The sequence below is a fragment of the Anguilla anguilla genome, chromosome 16 (assembly GCF_013347855.1).
Source record: "Anguilla anguilla isolate fAngAng1 chromosome 16, fAngAng1.pri, whole genome shotgun sequence".
NCBI lineage: Eukaryota > Metazoa > Chordata > Actinopteri > Anguilliformes > Anguillidae > Anguilla > Anguilla anguilla.
In genome coordinates, this window is record NC_049216.1 from 12905520 (window position 1) to 12931261 (window position 25742).

A 25742-nucleotide genomic window follows, 5' to 3' on the forward strand; every position below is an offset into this window, starting at 1 on the left:
ATGTTATAGCCATTACAACACAATAAAGGCTTTCTAATTAATTTTTTCCTTCCTTTTTTCCTTTTGGAGTGCCTGGAACACCATCTCAGTTTTGTTTTACTATAGCTTTGTTCCCCCAGTTCCAAGACCACCTATCTTACTATGTTTTTTTTTACAAAAGCACCCAGTTTCTTTTCCATTTTCTATTATTTTTTTTATAATCATTTAAACTTATGATGAGGGATGCCTTTGAGTCTGGGCAGGGGTCACTGGTTCAGAAAAGGTTGGAAACCTCTGGCCAAAACGAATCAATGCATCAAGCCATTGGTAGAATCACTGGATTACCTTTTTGTTAGATGCATACTTTTAATAAAAATATGCCTCTAGCAAAAACCATTGGTTGTGATGTGCACACATGTCCCTTCCCTAGTGTGCTAAGAAGACTACTCTCCTGTCCACTACCGTAGGCTAAGAGGCAAAACTCCATGGCTGTAATATCGCATGACTAGACAATACAGCTCAAATCCAATTAGTCATGTACATGTTAGAAAATAATTTACATAAGAAGAATGCAAATACAGTACATCTATGAGATATTATATATTTATGTACATGTATGATTCATCTGGGAGGGTAGTCTTGGCTTCACCAGTTAGGCTCTGTGCTGTAAGATGTCTGTTATTTTACTACTAGCTGTATTATGGCTGCTCAAAGGCAAAATCTGCTCTTTTCATAATCCAAAAAAGATACATATAATCTTGTTTTGGATATGAAGTCAGCCATATCACAGTCTCTACGGCAGCCTTAAAATTTAGTCAAATTTCTTTTAAAAAGATGCTATGGTATTACTGTTATTCCAAAAAAGGAAGTAATTATCCAACTGTAATTACATCGTTTGGTTCCAGCAGGAAACGTTTTTACAAGCCTGTGCAAAACGAAAAACTAGGAGTTTCCCCCAAACCGTATTCCAAATTTGTACGCTCCTGATACTTTTTTTTATTTCAGGTTATTACCGAGTTGAGTACAGCGTACTAAACATAGGGGAACATTGCTTCGCGACTTTCCCTCTTACATCCCCGCTTGTCTGTGCCCAGTGGTGGGCCGCCAGTGCGCTTAAAGAAGAACACGGTTTTGTGTTAGTAAACCGGGAGGCCCACGCCCAGGGTCACTCGCACAGCCGCACGCACGCGCAGTCACCTCAGTTGTGTCAAACATGGCTGTGCTTTTGAGGAGAGAAAAATGCTGAATTGTCTCGGTAGATTTCGTAAAAAGAACCAAACATGGCGAGGCTGGCTGATTATTTGATTGTCGTGGGATACGATCACGAAAAAGCTGGTGAGTAGCCTATGTGAATGTCGCAGGCTTTCGGTTTTCACGGAAATCTAGGATACATGTTGCAGCTGGCTAGTTCGCGCAGGCCGTATAGTCAATGGATTATAACAGGATATTGATGTAGCTGGCCATCAAGCTATTGAAATTGGGTACTCGTAAATGCGTGTCAATTGATTTTCTAAAATAGCCATGGTTTGCTATGCCTTTGATACATTTCTTCGTTGTAATGAACACGTTGTGCAAAGGAAACCGAATGCGTGTATAGCAGTTTATTTAACTTTCATTTAATTTAATAACCTAAACCAATTAGCGTATGCTGATTGAATAATGACTGGTGTGAGAGGTTGTTTACAGAAAGTTAGAGGGAAGAACAGCACTTTTATTTTCGGTATTTTATAGCTCATCGGTCCTTTGACGGATATAATTTGAAAGATTCCTCTATGCATCCTCCCCCTAGGCTGAATTCGACGAACTAAGAACGGGGGTTACAGGTTTACATTTGTTGGTAAAATGATTTAGCCTACATATAGCCTTAATGGCGGGGCTGGGGGACATTCTCTTCTGTAGCAACTAAAATGTTGCTTTAATGTTTATCTCTATTAAACATTATTGTTTGAAACGGCTGTTTACTTTCAATTAAGCCGTCAAATTAATCTTAATGCATCGTTTGAGACTGTCCTCGCGCTGCATTGATTTTTCGTTTAAACCGGGTTCCTGGAGTTATTTGGTTTCATTGAATTGATAGTGACCCATTTCGCATCTTCAAACGTGCGTACAAACATTGTTTGTAGCCATGGAAAACGGACTGTCGGTTTAGCTATGAGCTAACAGTATCTTTCCAAGAGAGAACTTCCTTTGTTGTGGAAAGCGGATGCAACCGTCATCTTTACGACTCTGGGAAACACCACAAGCACAGATTATTTGGACAGTGAGTGTACTAGAAGGCAGAGGGTTTACCAACAGGTGTTTCCAATTAAATGACAGGAATTGGGAATTGTAGCAACGTAACTGTCTGCAGTTCATGTAACATAGGGCATGGAGATGATTATCATCACATTATAGATCACATTCAGTAACGCTCGAGTTAATGGTGGAGACAGGTTGGATTGAAAGATGCCTTTTGCGATTCCAACCTGCTTTTGCGATTCATAACGATCGTCAGCAGGACGATTCAATCACGGTGTGTGGTATGTTATTGGTTCAGATGCTTGGGCGAGGGCGACATAGCTCAGGAGGTAAGACCGATTGTCTGGCAGTTGGAGGGTTGTCGGTTCAAACCCCGCCCTGGGCGTGTCGAAGTGTCCTTGAGCAAGACACCTAACCCCTAACTGCTCTGGCGAATGAGAGGCATCAATTGTAAAGCGCTTTGGATAAAAGCGCTATATAAATGCAGTCCATTTACCATTTACCAAATCTTCTCACAGAAACAGGAAATAATTTAACTTGAGGTTTCCTAGTAACCAGAATGACAGTTGTGGGCAACAGCACAATCTTTTTTGTGGCTTATATCCTTCTCTTAGTGTTCCGGTTTAAATGTTTTCTCTTTGTAAAGATTAGACTGCATGAGTCTTATTAACAGGATTATTAACAGCGCATATATCAGGCTTATTAATGGCCCATATATGGAGAATTAAACAAAATGTACAGAATTAACATTAGAACACAGTATACTCATATATTGATCTTGATATAAGAAGTTGATGATAAGATCTTGACCATGCATGTTGATATGTGTTTGAGTGCATCAACATTTAAACCTGTATTCTGGCATGGTACCCTAGATTCACTCCAATGTAAAAGATTAAGCTCAAATCCAGGCAATGTTAACTATTCTAGTTCAGGGTCATGTGATGCATGATGTCACTTCTAGTTCAGGGTCATGTGATGCCTGAAGTGACAGTTCTAATTAGAGCCCAACCGATGCCAGATTTTTGGGTCCGATGCCGATCCCGATTTTGGAGAGTCCTAGCCCACCGATTACCGATGTTTTGACCGATATTTTGTCAAAAAGTGTAACATTTTCAAATCAATTTGAAAAACTTATATTTTATTAAAGTTTCTATATTTAAGACCATTTAACTTATAAACAAACAAATAAAAATAAACACACAAAGAACTTTTTAGATAAAAAAGTAAAAGATGATATTAAATTATATATATATTAACACCATCTTTAAGTGTGTGAAATCAAAATAACTCCACACCTTGCTTTTACTCCTTTCTTTTCCAGCCATCTATAAAAAATGAATTAAAAAAAATCAGTTTTCCAATTTCAAACATGTATTTTTATGAATATTATTATTATTGTTGCTGTTGCTGTTATTAATTTGTTATTATTATTTCTTAGTATCTATTCTCAGTACTTTAATTATATTTTCTTATTTTATTCCTACATGATCTCAAAGAGTAAGTCTATCTAGCGAGCTTCCCTGTCCATAAGAATTAGGCGGTGAAAAAACTACAATGCGCTCTGACGCGTGACTAGATGACACACTCGCTCGCAATACCGCATTAGCTATTGACACAGCCTCATTATTTCTTATTATATATTCTCAGTAAGTTAAATGAATTATATTTTCTTATTTTATTTCTACTACATGATCTCAAAGAGTAAGAGATTATCTAGCAGAGCTAAAGAGTGAATCAAGTGTAACGTTAGATGAAATTAAATTGACTGGATGAAATACGGGAAAAAAAACTACAATGCGCTTTCGTGCAGGTTACCCGCGCTAACCCGCGCTGATTCACTTCTCCAACAGCAATCCTTCTCTCATGTTATCACGACAAAGCTAGATAACATGGCTTAAAATGATCCATGATAGAAGTGTTTTATTCCGCCTGACAGTGTTTATCAGTGTGTTTAACCAGTGAATGAGACATTGGAGGCTTTTCATCGGCGCACAGCCGCACTGAGGACGTTTTTTAATTCGGGGCAGATAAATGGCTGACCTGGGGGTCACTGCTGGGGGAGGGGGGGCGGGTGTTCGGCAGCTGAATCCCCTCAGTCATCATCTACAGCCTATGGCTGAATAGGTAAACAGTGCCCACCCATGGCCAGATATGGCCAGCGCCAAGTGACAAACGACTGTCTTGTGCCGAAGGAACAAAATGTTCCTGGTATGAACGGTACTGGCTTGGACTGGGGGAAAAAAGGTCTGCCAGAACCTTCCAGACCCTGTCTGAGAGACAACAAATGTGACATACTACACTGTGGTGCGCGTGTAAGATGTATCTCTGAGAAGCCCCTCCCCATGAAGCCCCTCCCCGTGTATTTATCTGCTTTATTTTGCTCCTCCCCCTCGCCCGTGCCGTGTGATGCTCTGCTGTAACTGTGTGAACCGTGGGTGCTGACCGCCGTTCTGTGTAGAGCCTCTGCCCAGGGAATCCATTTGGCAGCGTCTCCTTCCAGAGACCGGAATCTTCTGGTTCAAATGGCCACCCCGAGGGATGGTCAGTCTCTAAGTAGCTTAATCAAAAGGGGGGGGCATGTGAATCCTTACAAAAATAAAAGGAAAAGACTGGGGGTGTTGTCTGTTGTCCGCTAGTAGACTGCAGAGGTTTCTCGCACCTCGCAGCATCAGCGTCAGATTTGAGGAGTATTTCCTGGCCGTTTTAAGGAGCAGTTTGGAAATGAACAGCAGCTGAGCCCAATTATTCTCAGCCTGGCCAGTAGCCGGGCAGACAGGATGAAAACAGTGTTAGTCCACACTGAGAAACTGCAGACCAGTCTCCCTATCAGCCAGCCTGCCTGCTTCAGACCAGACCAGCGGTTGGCGGTAAAATTATACAGGCCGGGGGAGTACTTTTTTTAAGGAACTGCCATATTTTCCACAGTAGTATGACAGTGGTGCTAACGGCCCCATCCGTTCGGCAGTTGACCTCTGAGGTCCAGCACTGCCAGGCTTCGGGGTTCTGACACAGTTGGGCAGGATTTCCTCAGAATGGCTGTGGTGTGGAGTCATCCTCGCACTCCGTGAGATGCGTGTCGGGCCGGCCTCATCCCTCTGCCGTCTCTGCGATGCAGCGGGCTGCACGTGGTTTGGGCGGGGTGGTCACGTGACCTGCTGCAGGCATGGATGCGCGCGGCCGGCACAGGTCTACAGGGTGGTGTATAAGGCCTCTTTCCCTGCTTTGTGGGTCACACCATGTGCGCCGTAGCCGTGGAGACTGTGAGTTACAGCCACATGCCAGGTTCGTTCACCGAGGTAAAAAGGTTTGGGAGGCTATTTTTAAATGGCAGAATCGCCCGGCTCCTGCAGTTAAAACACAGAGTCATCCCAACTGCATCTGATGGCCCGTCATCCTCCTGCAGTGGCCAGGTTAGCGCTGTGGCCAGCAAACCCATTTATCACTTCGTATTTAAAGCCATGGCTCTCTTCTTGTATGAGTTACGGTTTCAGCGCTTGTGTAGAGGATCTCTTGCCCTCAGGGACACATTTGTGAAGTCTTTTATTCTCCAGATGGCAGCTATTCCTCAGGTGAATCAGACGAGTGGAATGTGGTTCTCATTCGCTCAAGGGCCTGTTGTGCTAACTGGAGTGATGTGACATAATTTTACCTGAGTGTCTTCCGGCAGATTCAAACGGAACGTCTCTTTTTTCTCCAGAATCTGTTGTTAAACGAATGAACAGTGTCGTCTTGCACCAATTGAAATTGATTAACCAGACTGGCCATGTTTTCTCCACACATGGGGAGAAATGGGGGGGGGGATTGTTAGTTCTGCACCCAGATTCATGACCTAAATTACAGTTTTGCATGGAAAGGGATTTGACCTTGCTTGTAGTGTATTAATTAATAAATTAACTTGTTTCTTTTATAGATGTGGGTTTTATGTTTCAATTTATCTTGAAATTTACTTTACTTTTGTTGTGATAGTTCATGTGTTTCTTTCCCCCTTGTGGAATCATATTTCACAGTGATTGGCCGAAAGATCCACTAAGTGCTAAGAAATAGGCCTAAATGTTAAGAAATAAATCGTAATTTTTATCCGAGTACTGATTGCTACCTGCGTTATTCTGTGATGAACTTCCTTTTCAAGCGTATGAACGGTTATGTTATGAGGCAGTTACAGGGTCTCCTTCCTCTTGATTTATGGGAAATGAATGCAGGAAAGAATTATGCAACTCTCCTGAAACTTGCAGGAAAAGAGACCTAGCATTCCAGCCGGGGAACTCAAACTTTTCCCAGTTCTAACCAGCACCTTTGGGGAAATGGGCATGCATGGGCAAATTCTTTAGTTCAGCATGAATATGGCTCTGATAGCATGACTTCAGTGATTTCTGTATTATGAATGAAGCGTAGCCTCTGCGGCTTCACCCTTATGCTTGGTGATAGTGGCCCTATTGGTTCCCCCGGATGTTCCTACACAGTTAAGAGAGGTGGTCAGGGCTTAAAGTTTGCAGTTATGAAACATTTTGTTTTAGGCTACGACTACAATATGGAAAAGCTGATTGCTTGTCTGAAATAATGACGGCCTGTTGCATTTCTTTGGACTCATACCACAGATGTTTGGTGACACTGAGGAATGTATGATGAATCGCGAGGTTGATACTGCAGTTTCAAGGGTTGGCTGGGTCTTTTATCACCGTTGTGCTATTACGGGAAAACAAACTGTTTTCTCCATAACTGTCAGTGCAGTACTACTTTATTGTGTCCGTTGGCTGTTTTATTGTGTCATAACTGATCTTGTAATTGGTTTCACATTTTAGATGTGCTTGATAACATTCCTTTGTCCTCACTGGTCTAATGTGTTTTTGACGAGTTCATTTAGCATGTTGTACTTTTACATGACTTAGCTTTGTACTGCTCAGGCTCTGTGGAAGCATTTTTAAGTTAATTCAATATGGACTTTAGTGTGTGGGATTGCCATTATCCCTACATATCCCTGCATTTACCTCTGTAATACTACATTTGTCTTAAGTTCTTAATAAGGAATTCAGTTTTGCTTATGCCCTTATTTTCAGCGACAGTCAGTCATATTGTTTTACATGTGGGGAAGGGGTACCTCCTGCTTAAAAAATGAAAAAGCTAATTTCTTTAGTTAAAAAGTTATATTGATGATCATGCATATAGCCTAATGCTTAGATCAGAATTAGTGTTCAGTTTTAAGGCAAAGTGTGTTCAGTTTAGAATAGAAATTCCAGATTTGCCACACTTCTAGGATGCTGTGATGTACCACTTTACCAAGGGGTGGGCTAGAACTTGACCTTGTTTGAGAATGGTAAAAACCAGGTGTGCTTTATGTCTCCATGACTGAGCTAAAACAAAGCCGTTGTCAACTACTGCTACCTTTGTCAACTACAGCTGTCTGCTTCTACTGTCATGGTTCGCTACAGTAATATTGCCTGAAGTTACTGTTCTATGTCAGTTATAAATATACATAGAACAGCATACGGTATTCAGTGTCTCCTCCTGACTTCACCAATTCACCAATCGCGCCCACCCCTTTTCCATCTGTGCGATCAACCAATCAGGGACAAGAGTTTCTGTCTCCCTCTTAGATTCATATTCTTTAACCCCAGCAGATGCTGAGCTTCATCTTCTTAATGTTTCCTACTGCTCAAGCCAAAACATTCCAAATTTGATGCATCTTCTGAATATTTTTGCTGGCATGTGACCAAGTAATATTCTGTACTGAAATGTAGCGCCAGAAGAAGAAGCTATGTAAGTGATACAGATGTGGTATACAAGGTATTATACAGGGTATTGAATGTCTATTAATAAAATGCATATGTGTGTTAGGATAATAGCTTGAAAGAAACAATGTTGTTCCTTCCCTGTAAGCACTGGGTATCAGTTGGTTTAAGTTCATATTGGTATTTTCAGTATGGCTACATGTGTTATTCTAGGAGCAAGTTAAAATGTGTATCTAGGCTAGTAAATAACTGTCAGTCCATTGTGTAATCTTAAAATGTTATGACCTTCCTCACTAGGGGTGGGACCATTTACTCAAGTACTTGTAGCGTTTTCTTAAACATTGAGGGGAAAAAAATGCAACTGGAAAATACCAATGATTTCCGAGTTATCCTTCTATTACAAAGAAGTACCCTGTGTGCCTTTTAATTTTAATCACCAACCAATACACTATATGTGAATGGCAGGAATGTTTCTGAGGTGATGGAAGCAGTTCTGTTGTACTTCATCTCACTTCCTGTGGCTCACCTTCTGCAGTGAGCAGGGGGCCTGTGCTGCCGAAGAGATGTCATCAGGTGCACGTACAGCTGCGATGGCGTGGCCCAAACACCTGCCCCTCTGTGCTGCAGGGCAGAGTTTCATGAGCCAGACACTTACAGGCTTTGTGTCAGACCCCAGCGGGTGTGGGGGGGAGGGCACATTGAATCAAAGCACTCAGTTTTCACAGATTTTAATGGGAAGCAGTAGAGTTCATTATTCTGGGTCTCCACATGTTTGTTTGGCTGATCTGGTTTAGCAGCATTGTGTACCTTTACACCTAAAAAGCTGTTGAGTCCTTGTTACATTGAGGCTTCATGTAGATTAATTTGCAGTGTGGAGACGTCTGTCCCCAGCTTGTTTTTCGTTAGTCTTGTTGTGAGATGCATCCTGCCATCAGCACAGAACATCCTTCCTCTTCCAGGAAGGGGTGAGGTGACATTCAGCACGCCCTGCTTTTCAGAATCAGGAATTAAAGGAATGGGAACAGGCCCAGATAAATATATATTGTGTTGCTGTGTATCACGCCTTTATCGCAAAGGGAGAGATACTGATGTCTGTCAAGAGCACCCGGTCCAGACAAGAGGGGCTATTAGGCCCCTCCCCTAGCGCATTTATATGAAACAAGCATCAATGCAAGTGCATAATCCTAATACCTAGTTCTGTTATTTGATTATTCATACAAGCATGCAAGTATATCAGGCCTGCCCTAGGTTAAGCGAACACACAAACCAAAGTTTGACATTGTGAAAATGCATTGTGGGCGGTGGGGGGGAGTGGGTGTAATGTGGGTAGTGGGGGTGTGTGTGGTTGTAATGTGGGTGGTGGTGGGGGGGAGTGGGTGTAACGTGGGTAGTGGGGGTGTGTGTGGTTGTAATGTGGTGGTGGTGGGGGGGAGTGGGTGTAATGTGGGTAGTGGGGGTGTGTGTGGTTGTAATGTGGTGGTGGTGGGGGGGGAGTGGGTGTAACGTGGGTAGTGGGGGTGTGTGTGGTTGTAATGTGGTGGTGGGGGGGGGGAGTGGGTGTAATATGGGTGGTGGTGGGGGTTAGTGTGGGCACTAGGCCAGTGGTCTTTGAAAGTGCACACTGCGGAGACTAACAGTGGCAGCAGCTGTAAGATTAATGGGACATGCTGAGGGTCACTGTTTCACAGGCGTGTCTGAGGGTGTGGGGGTGTTCAGGAGGGCCACTGAGGATCCCCTTCCCTTTGCATAGAGGCCAGGACGAATTGATTTCCCTCATTTTGGATTGGTGACGGATGGATGGGCTTGTGTTTCCTCTTCATGGGGCTAGAGTTGTCATTTCCTGTCATGAGGGACTCAAGCACTACCACCACCATGAATGTCTCTCATCCCTTTCAATCTGTCTCCTCTATCCCTTTGCCTCTTTGTTCTATCACCTTTGCTGTCTCTTCTATCCACTTCTCTCTCCTCTGTGGCCTTCAGCACTGTTCCGCTCTTTCCACCTGGTTTACTCGTTCCTTCAGCTGCTCTCGGATCTCGTGACATTTGTCGCATCATTAGCTTGCGCCCCCTCGCCCCCTGCAGCTGCGGTGGAATATTCATACAGCACCTCCCATAGACAGCATTTTCCACTGACTCTCTGCCCTCGGGCACAGACTGTCCATTCACAGCATTCTAATGACCTCTGAGTAAATGATTGTGCGTGCAGGACAGCAGTGTTACTCTTTGCGCTGTTACGGCGCCCTGAGTCCGACGCGGTGCCCCGCGGCTCTGAGCTTCGGCCCTGCCCCCTGGCCCCCTGGCCCCCTGTTCCCCTCGCCCCCTCGCCCCGTCTCCCGCGCATCCTGTCACGGCCTGAGCCGGGCCAGGCAGCGGGACGGGCCTCCGTGCCGATGACGGAAATCCGGCCGTAAATCTCGGCTTGGCTCGGCTCAGCGGCGTGGGGCAGCCCGCGTGGTCCAGCTGTTGATTTATGAAGCGAGCTGGCGGTTTAGAGAAGAGCCGAAGAGTGTTGATTGAAGTCAACCAGAGGAGGAACACCTGCTCTCTCTCTTACTCTGTTTCTGTCTCTCTCTCGCTCTTATTGATGGTTCTGTCTTAATTCTTCTGGTCTGTGTGCAATTATAAAGATCCCAGGAATGCTTCATTGAAACATGCAAAACAATTGCATGATGTGCTCAACTTTGTGCTCCATTGAACAGTACGCAATGCACAGTTCTCCTGTGTTTATGCTGAAAGTCTTTTCTGTATATGGTAAAAATATGTACTAATATCATTTAATTTTGGCTCTGTTGAGTAATAGACTCAGTTTTGAGGAGTTTCATTGTCGTATCTGCTCTGGGCTGATTCAGTCTTTTCTTTGACACAGAAAGTTTTGTCCTTCACAAAAATCCTCAATGGTTACACATTCTGTGAGTGGAGAATGTAATATTTTCTGATTGCACGGTCATTGTCTCCAGTCTGCAGTTTTGTTTGCTTGTCCAGAGTTGAGGAACACGCTCTGTAAACACTGTGTGACCCCTGAAACGTCTCCTCGTCTCAGGATCGCGCACAAACGACCGGCTCGCGCCGCAGCGCCGGCTAGCGCTGCCCTTCAGATCCAACCCATGTTCAGCAGGCTGCAGGACGTGGTGTTCGCAAAGCAGGAAAACACGAGTTGCTCAACGCCATTATGTGTGCTATTTTAACCAGTCTGCTTCATGTCAAAGTCTTACCAGATTTTTTGTATCGACCTTTCCTCTAACGACTCGAAAACACGATTCATCATTCAACACAACCCAAACTCTTCAGCAATAAAAATGTTAGAAAAACTAAGAATCGTTACTTGGCAGACCCATAAATTTAATACGCGTTGTTCTGTATATAGGCTCTGTTGTGCTTGGGTTCCTTACAGTGTGAAAGTTTTACAGCATGAAAATGTGGGGAAAACGGAGGCTGTTTGGAATTCCTCCTAGCTTGTTATTCTTAAGAGGGTCTTCGAAATGATGTGCCTCCGCTTTGTTATGGAGTTCAGGACCCACCTCTGACTGAGACGCTCCTCCACCTCGGGGGGTAATAACCCTCTGTGATTCTATTTTCCCATTTTATTTTCTTAAATTGTTATTTTAATTTAGTTGGGCCCCTGGGAATGCCAGGAATCTTCACGTTTACCGTCTTCGCTGGGCGGAAACCTGAGCTGGCACATTCCGAGATGGCGTGCATGTGATTCCAATTAGCGAGCGCAGCAGACACCTGATGCTTCTTCAGCGCTGCGAGTGTGCCTGCCTCACCCGTCTGGCATGCCCTGCCCGGCTCGCCCCGTCTGGCTCGCCCCGCCACTTCACGCCACCCGCAGCTCAGGACGCTTGCTGAGCATTAATCACCCGCTGTTCACCTAAATACCTGACAGGGGTCAGCGTTCTGAAGGGCCTGCTGACTGACGTTCCGCACTTTCAGTGTAGAAGAGCCAGACATCAGTACACCTTGTGCCTGCGCTGAGGCTTTAACTCTGACTCTGAGGCTCTGACTCTCCGAGGCTCTGACTGGTTATTCTAATGAAAATGCATTTGTGAGTCATGCTTTTGCTACTGACATTGAGAAGAAATGCATCTATCAGTCTTTCAGAGGTTCCCAAGGGTGCCCGGTGCGTAGTGTGAGTGGTTAACCCTGCACACTCATTTACTGCGTCTGTTTAGAGTCTGCCGTGCATCCCCACCAGGGCTCAACATCTGAGTGTTGTTTCACCAGAACCAGGTTTGTGAAAACACATGTGCTATCGCCGTGACTTATCACACACCATGATGGAGTGCTTCCAATTACACATGGATTCATAGGGATAAAAAAATATGCCACAGTGTGCGTGCTGGAATATCATTTGCTAGATGCTGTTCTTGGCTTTTCAAAAAAGGAATTCTTCTTGGTCCACAATTACATATTTTTCATTTATTAGGTTTTCGGTTGATTAAACGTGCTTTTCACGCAGCTTTTGGAAGACCTTTTGTACTCCATTTTATCCCAAATAATTGTGCAAATGTGGGCTGTGCATTAGTAACTTATTTGCCTAGTTTTTCTTTTGGGGTGCGTGGAATGAACCTTTAAATTGTTTGTGTTAAACCTCAAATAATTAACATAATTTATTCCGCACAAGGGGAATTTATTAATCCTATTTTATGTTGAAATTGGCTAAATTATCAATGTTCAAATTAAATGTCTTATTTTGCTGGGGGTTTTTTTTTTTCAATTTTAAGGAAAATAAAATCAATTTTTTGTGCTGTTTAATGTCTCTAAAACTTGTGATGTCCATGCCGGGTTTTCTTAAAGTCAATTTATTGTTATTGAATTATGGATAGTCGTATGTGCATACCTCCTTGTGGGCATTTTGAAAGTTGTGCAGAAATATCGCTCTGAAGGGCACCTTCACAAGGTGACATTTCACAGGAATCTTCTTTGTTTTCTTTGGTAAATCCTGGTTTTTAATGGGGGAATTAAGAGGTGCATATTTTGATATTAGTGCATGACATCAGATTACACATCACCGATATGATAAATATATATGGGTATTCTGAGCTGCCATTCCTCATCTCCCAGCAAAAAAAAACAACATCATTTGTGTGGTGCAAGAATATAATAGATGTCTAAGATTTAAATATTATTTTCATGTATTTTAATGTACCCGTCTTTCAGGATTTCATATTTAATATTCACACATACATTTTGGTCTTAGGAAAGGAAATACTGCTTATCTCAGGTGGATTTAATGGGTACAACACCACAAAAAGTCATGTAGAATGTAAGTAAGCGTTAAAATATCTTTAAACATAACCAGTAGTAATCTGTATAGTGTGTTAGCCTACTATTTATATTAATCGGTCAAACTTAAGATTTTCTAAATATCTACTGATTTTAAATTATTATTCCTACATTTGAACTGTGAAACACAGATGTTCCACTTAATCCTACTATGCTTTTATTAAGTCCAGCTGGTAAGTATCTATTGAAATATGTGAGAGGATAACTATATTTTGATCTAACTAGCATGCAGCCAACTTGTAGTTACGGAATAAACACAAAAAATACTTCGTGTCCATGCATACTGTATTAATCAACAGAGCACAATGGGAAATTATTGCACTGTAATCTTGCGCTATTATTATTTTAGTGACAGAAAATCACTGAGTCACGAGTAGTAGTCAGGAAAAACTTTAGGTTTTATAAGTGCCAGAAACAGTGAGTTATGACTCTCTGTAGTGTTTTTACTCTTCCCTGAGATGTGACTGCTAGCCCAGAAAATTTGCCTTTTTATCTGATAAATGACGGTGTTTGTTTTATGAGTAATCGTTTATCATATACAAATATCAAGAAATTAATCTTTTAATTTCTCTTTACTGTCTGAAAATGTAATCTAAAGTCCCCTCCTCAGCAAGGTTTTGGCACAGCTTTCAAAATGTACGCCACGAGACTGAATGTGGAGTGTGGTGTGTAGATAAGTGGGGAATAACATTTGGCACTGGCACAACAAGGTTAAAGATGGTGTAGTCTTTTTATAGTCTCTTTTTGATCACGAGCTTAATGGCTCTGTTGGTACGCCTGGTACCTATTGAGGTCAGTGTGGACTTTTCCCATATTTCATAATATTTCTTTATCTCTGATATTAAAAAGTTGATAAAACACGTCATCAACCCTTGAGCGAGTGCTTAATCTTTCATAGTTGCTTAAGTTTGTCTGCAAAAGATGTAACATGAAAATAAAATTAGATTTGTGGGCTGCTGGATGGCTCATTCAGTTAAGGGCCCACGCTGTGGTGCATGGATGATCCTCACAGCCTCGTATGAAATCCAGACCATGCCAGTGCTAGCTGTGGCTAGTAGCTCCATTCCCTGCAATTGGCCATTGACGCAGTTACCTATTCCAGGGAATGGGAGAGCTCAGTCGGTTAGGGATCTGCGTTCATCGCTATGTAGTGACCCCTGCGGGTCACTCTGGCACCAGTGTGCTGCATGTAAAAGCTGCATATACAAGGTCTTCCTTCAACTCTGCTCTGTGCGAGCTTAGCTGTAGTCTGCGGTGTGGAAATAAGCAGCTGGCGACGCCCTGTTTTTTTGCAGCGTGAGCACAGCTGCAGATTATTGGCCATTCCAGATTGGGGTGGGAATTGGAGATGGCAATTTTTATTTATTTGTTTGTTTATGAAGGAAAAAAAATGTAGATTTGGTTGTCAGTAAAACACACTTACCCTGCGATCTGGCATCAGTGAAGGACAGTTGAAAGATTTTTGACTACCTGAGCACCGTTAATGAATAAACACGTCTATCAATGTGTCGAGAATCACGCTATAACACGTGTTTCAGTGCTCACAAGAACATACCGTTATTTTTGTTTCATTATGCCTCTCCCTCAGACATGTTTCTTTCCAGTTTTCTAGTTTTGACTCAGCACGCGCGCTGAGGGGGGAGGATGTATTTCCACTTGCTTTAATTAGTCCTGTGACTTTTCTTGGCAAGAGTTTCCTCATCCATGGAGGCTACACTCTCCTCTCAGTCGCTGTTGCTCTCATCCCAACTTCACTTTCGTGCTCAGCAGGGCTGGCGTTCTGATCTCTTTGTAGGTCAGCAATGTCCAAGCTGTTGTGTAAGCCTGTTCCTGTGCTGTGATTTACTGTCCATGTTGTATTTCTCTGCATGCTCTACTTCACTTCATGTATATGTAGGTGACTGTATTGAATATAATTCTCAAAAAGTTTATTGCTATCATGGAGAATTTTATCATGATAATTGTCAAGTTGTTTTATTGCTCAGTCCACAATCATGCACATGGGCTCTGTGCCTTAGCCAATCACAAGCACGGACTCCATGCCCTGCCCAATCACATGCATGGATTCCATGCCCTGCCCAATCACACACATGGACTCCATGCCTTGACCAATCACACACATGGAATCCATGCCTTGACCAATCACAATCACAACCTCTGTCTCACTCAGGCATGCAGCTGCTGGGACTCCGTGTGCTTCCCTCCCGGTTTCAGCTGGAAAGTGTCAGGAAAGTCATCACAGAAGAAAAATGATGAGGCTCATTTTGCCAGTAATTAACACACAAAATTTGTACCAATATGGAATCTGGAACACAGTTTTCCAAAAAAAGAAAGGTTTTATTTGTCCTTACACTACCTCTTGCATTCCAGTACTGGCCAGCACATTATGTGCAGGAACATCGGAAAATCACGGTCACTTTGGGTGGAGATGCTTTTCACCCAGAGCTTCGGCATTTTGCACTAAATGATGGGAGTCAGGATTAGAGCTTGGCTATCTGATCGAGGATCAGTGTTTGGCTCAGTGTGTATCTGGAGCCTTACATGCACAGAGAAGCGGTCTGTCTTGTGAAAACCTCTGTGTTCTTGCACCTCTGAATAAGCCCTAGAGAATGGAGCCATTCAGAGGTTGCACTCTGAATATGTGCTAGTTGGGAGATCCACCTGTCAGTCACGGCCATATTGAAACATTATTGGCCAGAGGCATGTCGTTGACATTGATGTTTTTGGCCCATCTAGAGGTGGTGAGAGTAAGATTAGTGTTTGCCACTCTTTCTGTCTTTAGCTCTCTCCCTCCCTCTCTCCCCCCCTTCCCCCCCTGCTGTGCGTGAGAGAGATCCCGCTCTAATTCCATGTACTACTTCTATCCTCAGGGTCAGGAGAAGGATGCGGGAAGATTATCCAGCGATTTCCGGAAAAGGACTGGGATGGCACGCCGTTCCCGCAGGGTGTGGAGATGGTGAGCGTGCAGCGACTCGGCGTGGGGGGGGGGGGTGAATCGGCCTGGGCCGGCGCTAGCATAGGAGTGGAGGTTCTGGGAAAGATGTTTTCTGCAGAGTGCATGCGCTGCAAATAAACAGGATTTGAGTACCTAAAAAAGAACCTGCTGCACACATAGAGCAGAGCTGAGCACTGGTGCACTGTGGCTGAGATCAATCACGCCTGAAGTCCTCTACTACTGAACTCAGTAACACATGGCTGAATTATCAAAATCTGTCATAACCTACTCCCCACAATGGGCAGTCTGCTGAGAGCTTTGATTGTGCCTGTTCCTTTGCCTGTGCATCCTGCCTGTAGGGTGATTGTACTGCATTTGTGTTGGTTACTAGTCTGGTCTATATCTTTGGAGAAGCAGAGACCCCAGGACTGAGCAGAACCGTGTGCAAGCTGGCATACTGTCATACATTTCCTCTTGCATGCTTTGACGTGTCTTCAGAAAATAGCTTCCACACCTGAATTATGAGCATTAATGGAGCACTCTTGAACAAAGGTTGTGTTGTCCTCAGAGGCATATGGCCATGCAGCGTAGTGGTCATATTGTGTTTTCATAAGTTTTGGGGCATTAAATGCTATAAATACCTTTGGTAATATGCAGCAATTAAAAAGTTTAAAAAATTTAAAAAGTGCTCCATACCTGTATTTGATGAGTGTTCAGAACCTGTTGGCATTTCCTGCATCAGCCAATGCAGAATGGCTGTTATCAGACACTTTGTGTAAACCCTGTACCTCCTCCCCCCAGCAGAGTCTCCATCCTGCCTGAAGCTCAGTCTCTTATCTCACTGCCGCAGGCTAGTGGCCTGTGGGCCAGATGTACATATTTGGGTTGTCTCTCTCTCTCTCTCTCTCTGTCTCTCGCTATCTACCGATCTCTGTCTGTCTTTCTCTGCCTCCCTCCCTTTCTCTGTCTGTCGAACTCCCCTCCCTCCCTCTCTCTTCCTCCGTCTCCTACACTCTCAGTGGTTCCCTCATTGCCACACAGATTACGCATAAGGCCGCAGAGAGTGCTGTTCAGTTTACAGTAGCAGTGAGGTTGGACAGCCCCCACAGGTCCCCGCCACTCTTGGCTGCATCTGGGGTCTGGTTTGTGTTCTTTATTTGTTTGTTTGTTAAATTGACATGATGTAGGACTTTGTAGGAAGCCCTCTTGTCCTGAATGTGAGCCATTAAAAACAGACAGTATCAGAGAGGAGGGAGGAGAGCTAGCTTCTCTTGAGCTGGGTGTGCTCTACACCCTCCCTTCAGCTGGCTGTGCTCCTGGTGCTCACAGCATGCGCTCAACCAGCAGCTTTTCTTCAGCTGCATCCCATGTTAAGTGAAGCCTTTCTGTTGGGCTGATTAATAGCCTGTGTGAGTAGCTTGTATATTTGCAGCAGTCTGCCACAATTCCTCGCTGACTGTGCCACACGGCCCAGGTTTCCTGCTGAGTTTTGATCTGGAAGGCAGTCTTTTTTTGGCCAGATCATTCAAAAACAATGGAGCTGACTGCTCAGATAAATTGAAAACCTGTAGCCTATTACAAAATTATAGTGCAGTGTATCATAATAAAATTTCAAGGAAATTGTTTTCTTGCAGTGTAGGCAATTTGTTTTATCTGCACCAAACCCAGATACGTTTTTGGAGTAAAACTCCACAAAATATGCACTATAGTATGACCTGTAATATGAACTCGTATTACAGTTAATATTTTTTAGGTAATGGATGTGGATGTGGAAATGTCTATCACTTTTATACTGACTCATTCACCTGGAACCTGCTTAGCTGACTGTGTGCCACGCTTTCATACAGCATCCTCACCTTTCTGTTCACTGACTGAATAAGACGTTATCACAGATTAATGCTGAGATGGTTTTGGTGGACTGTGCTGGGGAGAGGCCAGTACACTGTGAACCTCTGGCATGTTGATCGTGGGCAGGCACGTGCCTCACCAACCATGCACTAAAAAGCCACAGAGCCTATATTAATAGGCCACTAATGATAGTCTGTCTGAGGGCACTCTGGGTGAAATTGTGCTGGTTCCTTCTCATCCTCCTCCTTCCTTTGCCTGCCTGTCTCCCTTGTCCAATTTACAATGGCTGGCTTGCTAGCTGGATTTGTATCAAGGAATCAGCCAAGGAAAAAAAAAGTCACTTCAGGCAACTCCAAAGCAGCGTGGACAGCAAGGTTATGTTTTCCGAGGCTGTACATAAGCACACACTAATTTTCTAGCATTTGTTCACAATTATGGACACGACAGTCTTTTTATAGATCATGCCGGAGCTTCTTTCCACGAGTGCAGCTGTCTGAGGTTGCATGTGGCATAGGAAATAGTTCCAACCAAAAATAATAACAAATGTAGTTTTATTAAAAAAATAAATGAAAAAGAAACACAGAATTGAGTAATATACTCGCATACAACCTCTTGAGGCATAGCATCACTGTTGGAGCTGCCTTGTTAGAGTGTTAAAAGCAGCAGTTTGTCAGAAACCTTCGTAAGTATGTAAAATATCCTTCATCACACACAACAGGCTCAGTCAGCGGTGTGCATTTAAGGCACATGCCACAACAGTGTTTACCATACCAGTCACATGCATGGCTCTTATACATTATTTGCACATTTTCACTGTGTTTTGAGAGGGTAAGAAACACCACAGTAAGACAAGGTGTTAGCGGCCTTCCCCATGGCCAAAGACCGTAGCACCAGAGAGCTGTGCTGCCAGAAGACTCTGCAGCCGCAAATGAAGCGTGTAGCAGAAAGCAGAGAAACGTGTTCTAAATCTTTATCGGCCATTAAAAAAACACATCAACGAGCGAGATCGCTCCCCTTGGAATGTCTGCACATCATAAAAAAGGCGAGTTTGATGGCCCTGCACAGTAACGGTGGTTTTGCTCAGGCTTAGCTGGAGCTAACCGGCCTGTTCCACAGATCCCTGAGCGTTCATCTCATTCTTCTACCTCCCGTGTTCAGAAAACTTCCCTATACTAGTTCTCCTGAAACTCCACACTGCACATTGCACATTGATCCTGCTTTAAACAGGCTGCCTCCCTTACTTCTGTTATAGTCCCTTACTGCTTAGCCCCTTTGCACAGATGCCAAATCTGGGCAATCGTTTCCCATTTAGGGGATGTTCTATTTAAGGCTTTATGACTCCAGATTTGAGTATCACAACTTGGAAAAAGGCTTAAATGAAACAAGACCGTTGTACCATTTACAATACTAACTGAGAACTTTTTAATGGTAATTCCAAGGGAAATTTTTGGTTGCAGGAGCGCTGAATGTGTGAGTTGTGATATCACACAATGCTGGTGTTCTGGCCACCGGGGGATTGCTTGAAGGGGTTCAAAATGGCGTGGACATGCAAGTGACGGGGGATTAACTGTAGTTATAGCAGACCCATGTAGAATTCCACAGGACTGATCACAGTGTTCTGGCAGTATTGGTCAGAGAAATTAGGAAGGTAATTTAGAACTTGCCGATGAGGTGCTCTGGGAAATTCCAGAGGAAAAAGGACATCTCACAATAGGTGCAATGGTCAGAACTGAGGGAGAAAGCGATACTCCTCATACAGAGGATTTCTGATTAGAATGATGCCAAAATTCACTGTACACTCATGTTTTCATGTTAAGAAAAAATCAGAAGGAGAAAAACAGGCTGGTATGTCGTAAGTATGTAGAAGAACAAGTGAAAAAAAGAGTGAACTATAAATAGCCACCTCTGCTGAGGAGTATGAGCTCATTCCAGGAATCCCAGGTCCCAGGGGCAGAGTAAGGAATACTAAATGATGTGGGTAATGGTGCAGCGAATGGGCCTGCTGACAGATAGCCTCGCTGTTACTTTAAGGTGACCTGTAAATAAATCTCCTGATCTTCTGGGGTTTCTGTTTTCTTTTAAATCTGACTTTTCAGCCTACAGTGCATACCAAAGACTGGGGCTCAAGAAGCCTGCAACCCCAGCATCTTCTCTACATGTTGACTTTAATCTCCTAAATAGTTAGAACTCACATCTGGAGATAATAAAGGACTCTAGTGTGCCCTTGCCATTTTGTTTTTGAATATTTTTAAATATTTCCAGACATCAGTGCTTGCACGGTGACATTGGTTCTGACCTTTCTGTTCGGTGTGTGTAGCGGTTCTATTGATGGAGCCCAAGAATAACCAGATCAGCGCTCTCTGCCATGCATGCATGCTGACTCTCTAAAACGGAACACTCCGGAAAAGCAACTCATCATTCCCACTGCTCCAACATCAAAAATTCTTGGAATGGCTTCTGATAATGCTAAAGAAAAATATTAGGATATATCTCAAGTCCCGAGATAAAAGACTCAATGACTGAAGACATGTCCTCCCACATAATGATTTTTTTCTTGTCTTGAGAATTTGAGAAAAATGGGACCAGTTTGTCTGAATAAATGCAGTACGTGGCGACGGATATTCGCCATATGTACAGATCTTATTTGTGTTTGTTTTGGACTCCACTGCTTCCCTGTGCCATGGCTTCCTTCATCATGTGAATTTATGACCTTAATGTCAAACGCACTGGAAACAAACTCGTGGCACATAAATGAAAATCAAATTTTCTGAACTTCTTTGATGTTCATTGACCAGTCTCTAAACAGGCTCTTTAATTTGCAACAAGCTTCCACAAGCCATGCCTAGAGAGAATGGCAACTGAACATTAACTCCCATAAGTGAAAAAGTGAAAATGCCGTTGTATACTAAGAACACCACCGTGCATAGGGAACACCACTGCGCACTGAGAACACCAGCGTGCATTCTCACGTAGATGATCTGTGAAAAAAGTCTCGGCTTTTCAAGGCACAAAGATAAAATGTGCACGGACAGTTGCCAGAAGAGCTGGAACCTGCATACACTATAGATGAGTACACAGACTGCATTCTGCATTTTATTTGTGGATGTATTGGATGTGCATTCTGTCTATGGTCAGTAGAATGTTTATTCTCTCTGTGGTCATGTAGGATGTGCATTCTGTCTGTGATCTTACAGGATCTGCATTCTGTCTGGATGTATAGAATTTTCATTCTGTCTGTGATCTTACAGGATCTGCATTCTATCTGTGGATGTGCATTCTGTCTGTGGATGTATAGGATTTTCATTCTGTCTCTGATCTTATAAGGTGCATATTCTGTCTGTGGATGTGCATCCTGTCTGTGGTTGTTTCCCCAGTGCTGTGGTGAGACAGCTGTTCTGTAAATGACATTGTCACACAGTGGCCTGTATTCATTCAAAGTGTGTCTTTAACTGTGACTTCAAATTCAGACAGGTGCTTTTTTTTCTTTCACAAATACAGTTAGAAGACTTAATTTGGGTGATTCTGGGCTTGTCAAATTGTGATGGGGATGTTTTAACTGAATTAAGCTGTAGCTTAGTTTTTTATGGGTAAAATATGCTGTTTTACTTTCTAACGAGGTCCAAAATACATAATTTAGTTTCCTGTGCAGTAGTGCAGTGTAATGCTGCCCCACGATAGTGCATTCAGCATGGGCTAAATCATCTGCATCATTCACTGTGAGTGAATGAGCTGTTTTTAAAGTCCGTGATGACATTAAAGGGCTGAGGACCTTGGAAGGATTTTGGATTGTGGTGCAGAACTGATTGAATTCCATTGTTTGAAACTGGGTGCAGGGTTTCAGTGTCACAGAGGATTGGCTAAATGTGCAAACCTACAGGAGCTCAGCATTTCATTTGCCCTTTTCTCAGAGTACAGTATTTGATTGGCTCTTCTCCAAAATGCAGAACATTGTTGTCAGGGACTCATGTCTCTCAAGGACAGACTACTGTTCCCAACTTAAACCCTGTACATGCAGGTCTGTGCTTCTTGAACTTCCTGCCCTGGGACCTCAGTAAAAATCTTCTTGGCTCTCTTGTTAGACTATAGACGTAAGCAAAATGTACAAGAAATTAAAACATCCATTCATACCAAGTGAATGTCCATACAAATGGTACAGCTGAAAAGTTTTTGATGATAACATAAAGCCATATGGTTACTGCTGTAAAAAATTAAATAAATAAAACATACTATGATATTTTGGCCAGACTTGGCTTAAAAATGGGGCAAAATACTACAACTGGTTTAAATTATCATCAGATTGCACAAGGCTTTAGATGGTGGCTGTGGGCTTTATGATTAAGGGTTTCTACACTGTGATGTAGTGGGTGGACTTCAGGCTGTTGTGTTCAGTGTGTGGACTTTGCGCAGTTGTGTTCAGTGTGTGGACACAGCTGAGTTCAGTGTATTGACTTTGCGCAGTTGTGTTCAGTGTGTGGACTTTGCACAGTTGTGTTCAGTGTGTGGACTTTGTGCAGTTGTGTTCAGTGTATGGACTGTGAGCTGTCTTGTTCAGTGCTGCTCAGGTATTTGGCCAGGTATAAAGGCAAAGCGACAAAAGCTGCACGAACTCATTCTGAAATATGAGAAGCTTGTACCCCCCCCCCCCACACACACACACACACACACACTGTCCCCAAATATTTGCTGTCTGTGTCAGTTCATTAACAGAAGAAATTAAGACTGCAATTATATGAACATGATTTGTAATCCATTTTATTATAAAAAATAAAATGGGCATTATCAAAAAAGAAACAGCTTTGTAACTTTAAAACCAGGAATGCAGCTTGTGAATACTGTTCTCAATAAAATAATGTTCATTTAAAGGATGATAAATGGAACAATACTAAAATACTTGGACAGGAATTGTATTTGGACCAAATAACAATTTTTTTACTTATGGAATTTTCAGTGTGAACATGCTATATTTCAATTTTTTGGTTTGCACACGCTATGTTTTCTGATAATCTTATTCCCCAGTTGTACAAAAACAGTGTGTCAATGTGTTCTCCTGAGAAAAATGCTCTCAATGTCTTCTTACCTCAAAGAGGTTTCCATAAGGAAATCATCAGTTTGCAAATTAGGTTTGAGTGACTTGAGCATGTGAACTTGGCAGTTGAGCCAAATAATTGCCTTGGATCTGTATTATTGAGAGAATGTTTGGTTGAGAAGATTCCCTCCACATCTGTCTGTCTTTGGGCTCCACAGTAACACACAGGATAACAGAACATTTTGTTTTAAGGAAGCAGAACCATGTTGGTTGTTTTGCTGCTGTTATTATGCTTTTTTTGTTCTTGGCATATGCAAGTTGTTTGCGGTGTATTGGCAGACTATGTGAGACCCGTGTAAAAGCCATGTTTAGACCAAGGTCTGCACATGCAAACTGTGATTCACACTTTGCAAGTTATTTGTTTTAAACAGATTGATGTAACAAACTTTTTTTCCCTCACTAATACTAATCATTCCCTCACTAATCATAGCAGAATTTCCTGCGAAGATTTAAGTTTTTTTTAAAGATTTAAGTCTTCTGGGGCCCCATTTCCTACGATGAAGGAATTTGACCTCAACCAGCAAATGGTTAACTTTTGTGTCACTTCTCCTGTCTGGCACTCTGACTTTTTCAAACACCACCCCCTCCCCCCAAGTCCCTATTGTAATGTGGAATGTGGGCCGTGCTTCCGGAATGGATGGAGAGTTATTTAGAAGATTGGTAACAAGGTGCAGAGCTGTCCATGGAAGGAAGAGTGAATGTGATTGTGGGCGGGGCATGTACATCAGCACGAGTTTCAGAGTGTTAATGGGTACTCGTGCTCTGGGGACAGGAAACTGAGTAACGGACAGAAGTGCCGGGGGAGTCTCGTTGCGCGTGCTGACCAGGGCTGACATGTCTCCCCGCACGTCTGCCCTGGGATGTTTGTAAATGGAGACAGAATCTAAAACAAAAGAGCACATTCCAGCCACTGAGATGCCTTTCAAGTCAGGCAGAATGTATTCACATTATGGTTATGCCTTTGCATGTCTGGCAGGAAGGTCCATGTGTGAGTAATCAACACGTCTGAGTGAGGTCACAGCCCCTCAGCCGGGCTGCGAGCGCCTGGCCTGCCTGTCACAGTCAGGTCATCTGGGTGCTGATGGCTGCAGGTCCAGACAGACCCTCCCCCAGTGTCCTGAGACAAACATGAATCCTCTGTACAAAGGACATGTGCTGTATTATTATTTTATTTTTTTTTACATAGTTGTGGCGTGTGACCCATTGGCTGAATGGTAAAGCAATGTCAAGCTCTCTAGCGGGTGAACCCAGTGTGTTAATATCGTCTTGCTTCTCAGTTTTAAGTCCGTTGCCCCTCTGCCATTTTACCCAACCAGCCGTCATAGCACTGTGTATGTGTGTTCTTGTGTGTGGGCAAGCATGCTCTCCTACCTGCCACACACACTTATCCCTGTGCCAGAGCTCAAGCATGTGCACTTCATGCATTGCCTGTACAGACAGACCAGAGGAACGGCTGGTGTGTGACTGGGACACACTGAAAGTTCCACCGACTGAAACCTTCCCTCCCAGAGTGACGCCACAGCCAATTACGTGCCTCTCGCCTCATATGACCTCGCTGCAGGATTTAAGCTAAAAGAAGATATGGTAGCACAGAAAAGCATTCTTGTGCTACTTCCCCACGAGCTACATACAGTGTGCCTCTTGGGTGGGGTTATGGAGGGGTTTGTGTTCCTCCTGAGGCTCTAAATGTGGAGTGTTGAGTCCCAGTGTAAGTGTGAGGCTGTGAATGTTACTGTGCAGCGTTGAGTTCCGGAGTGTTGCAGAGGCTGTGTTTCCTACTCTGTCAGGGTGAAAGCTCTATTCTGTTGATTAATATCAGGTTAATGACCCCAACCCCCCACACACCAGAGCACTAGCAGAAGAATGCAAAGCATCCTAAATTGATGCAGGCCATCTCCAGCCTCATCGGCCTTATTAATGCGCAATGTACAGTGACCTGGTTCAAACCATTAGGCCTCTTGAGAAAGGCCTGTGGGGGGGACAGAAGAGCAAAAGATGTGCTCTGTGTGCATCTTATCGGCGTCTGCGCAGGGATCCCGTCTGGACAGAGCTTCTTTTAGAGCTCAGCAGGTTCCTGCTGTTGTCCAGCCTTTGATTTGTAAGTTTGAATCTGTCATTCCGATGATAAACAAAGACGCAGAGGGAAGATGTTAGCTGGAGGGTTCCTGCTTAATCTCCTCATGTTGTCCAAGAAAAGAGAAGACTTTATGTGGAACTGACCTCCATATGGAAGCTCTGCCTATATGTAAGAGAGGGGAAAAGGGCAAGCAAGATTCTCTCCAGTGATCTCCAGCAGCAGAACTGGCCTCTAACTGTAGCAGGGGAGCTATTCTGTTATTCTAGGAATCAATGTGTTCATAAACTCCTATTGACAGACATAATGACCATAATGAATCCTGATGAAGTAGCAGCTGGTGGTCATTAGCACCTATATTCCTGCCTGCCCTTGGGCTCCAGTGAAGTGAAACGTTTGAAATAAAAGGTTCCAGCCCATACTCAGCATAGTGAGGTTTTATACCCAAGCGCAAAGCTTTCTTTAGCTCTCTAGGCAGTGATCTAGCCGGCCAGTCAGAGAGGGAGAGAGCCGGAACAGACAAAACCGCAAACAGAGAGCGGGCGCTCAGAACTTCAGCACCCTGTT

General features: G+C 43.4%; 1 protein-coding gene across 2 annotated transcripts in view; it reads left to right on the forward strand.

Moving 5' to 3' along the window:
- The first annotated feature begins 1118 nt into the window (after positions 1 to 1118).
- Positions 1119 to 25742, forward strand: part of LOC118215370 (myotubularin-related protein 13-like) — a 92084-nt gene continuing 67460 nt past the window's right edge. For both annotated transcript variants that reach the window (XM_035396079.1, XM_035396080.1), the window contains exons 1-2: positions 1119 to 1314; positions 16103 to 16188. In XM_035396079.1, the coding sequence (XP_035251970.1) occupies positions 1260 to 1314; positions 16103 to 16188 (141 nt within the window). In that variant the 5' untranslated portion in view covers positions 1119 to 1259. The remainder of the gene's footprint in view (positions 1315 to 16102; positions 16189 to 25742) is intronic.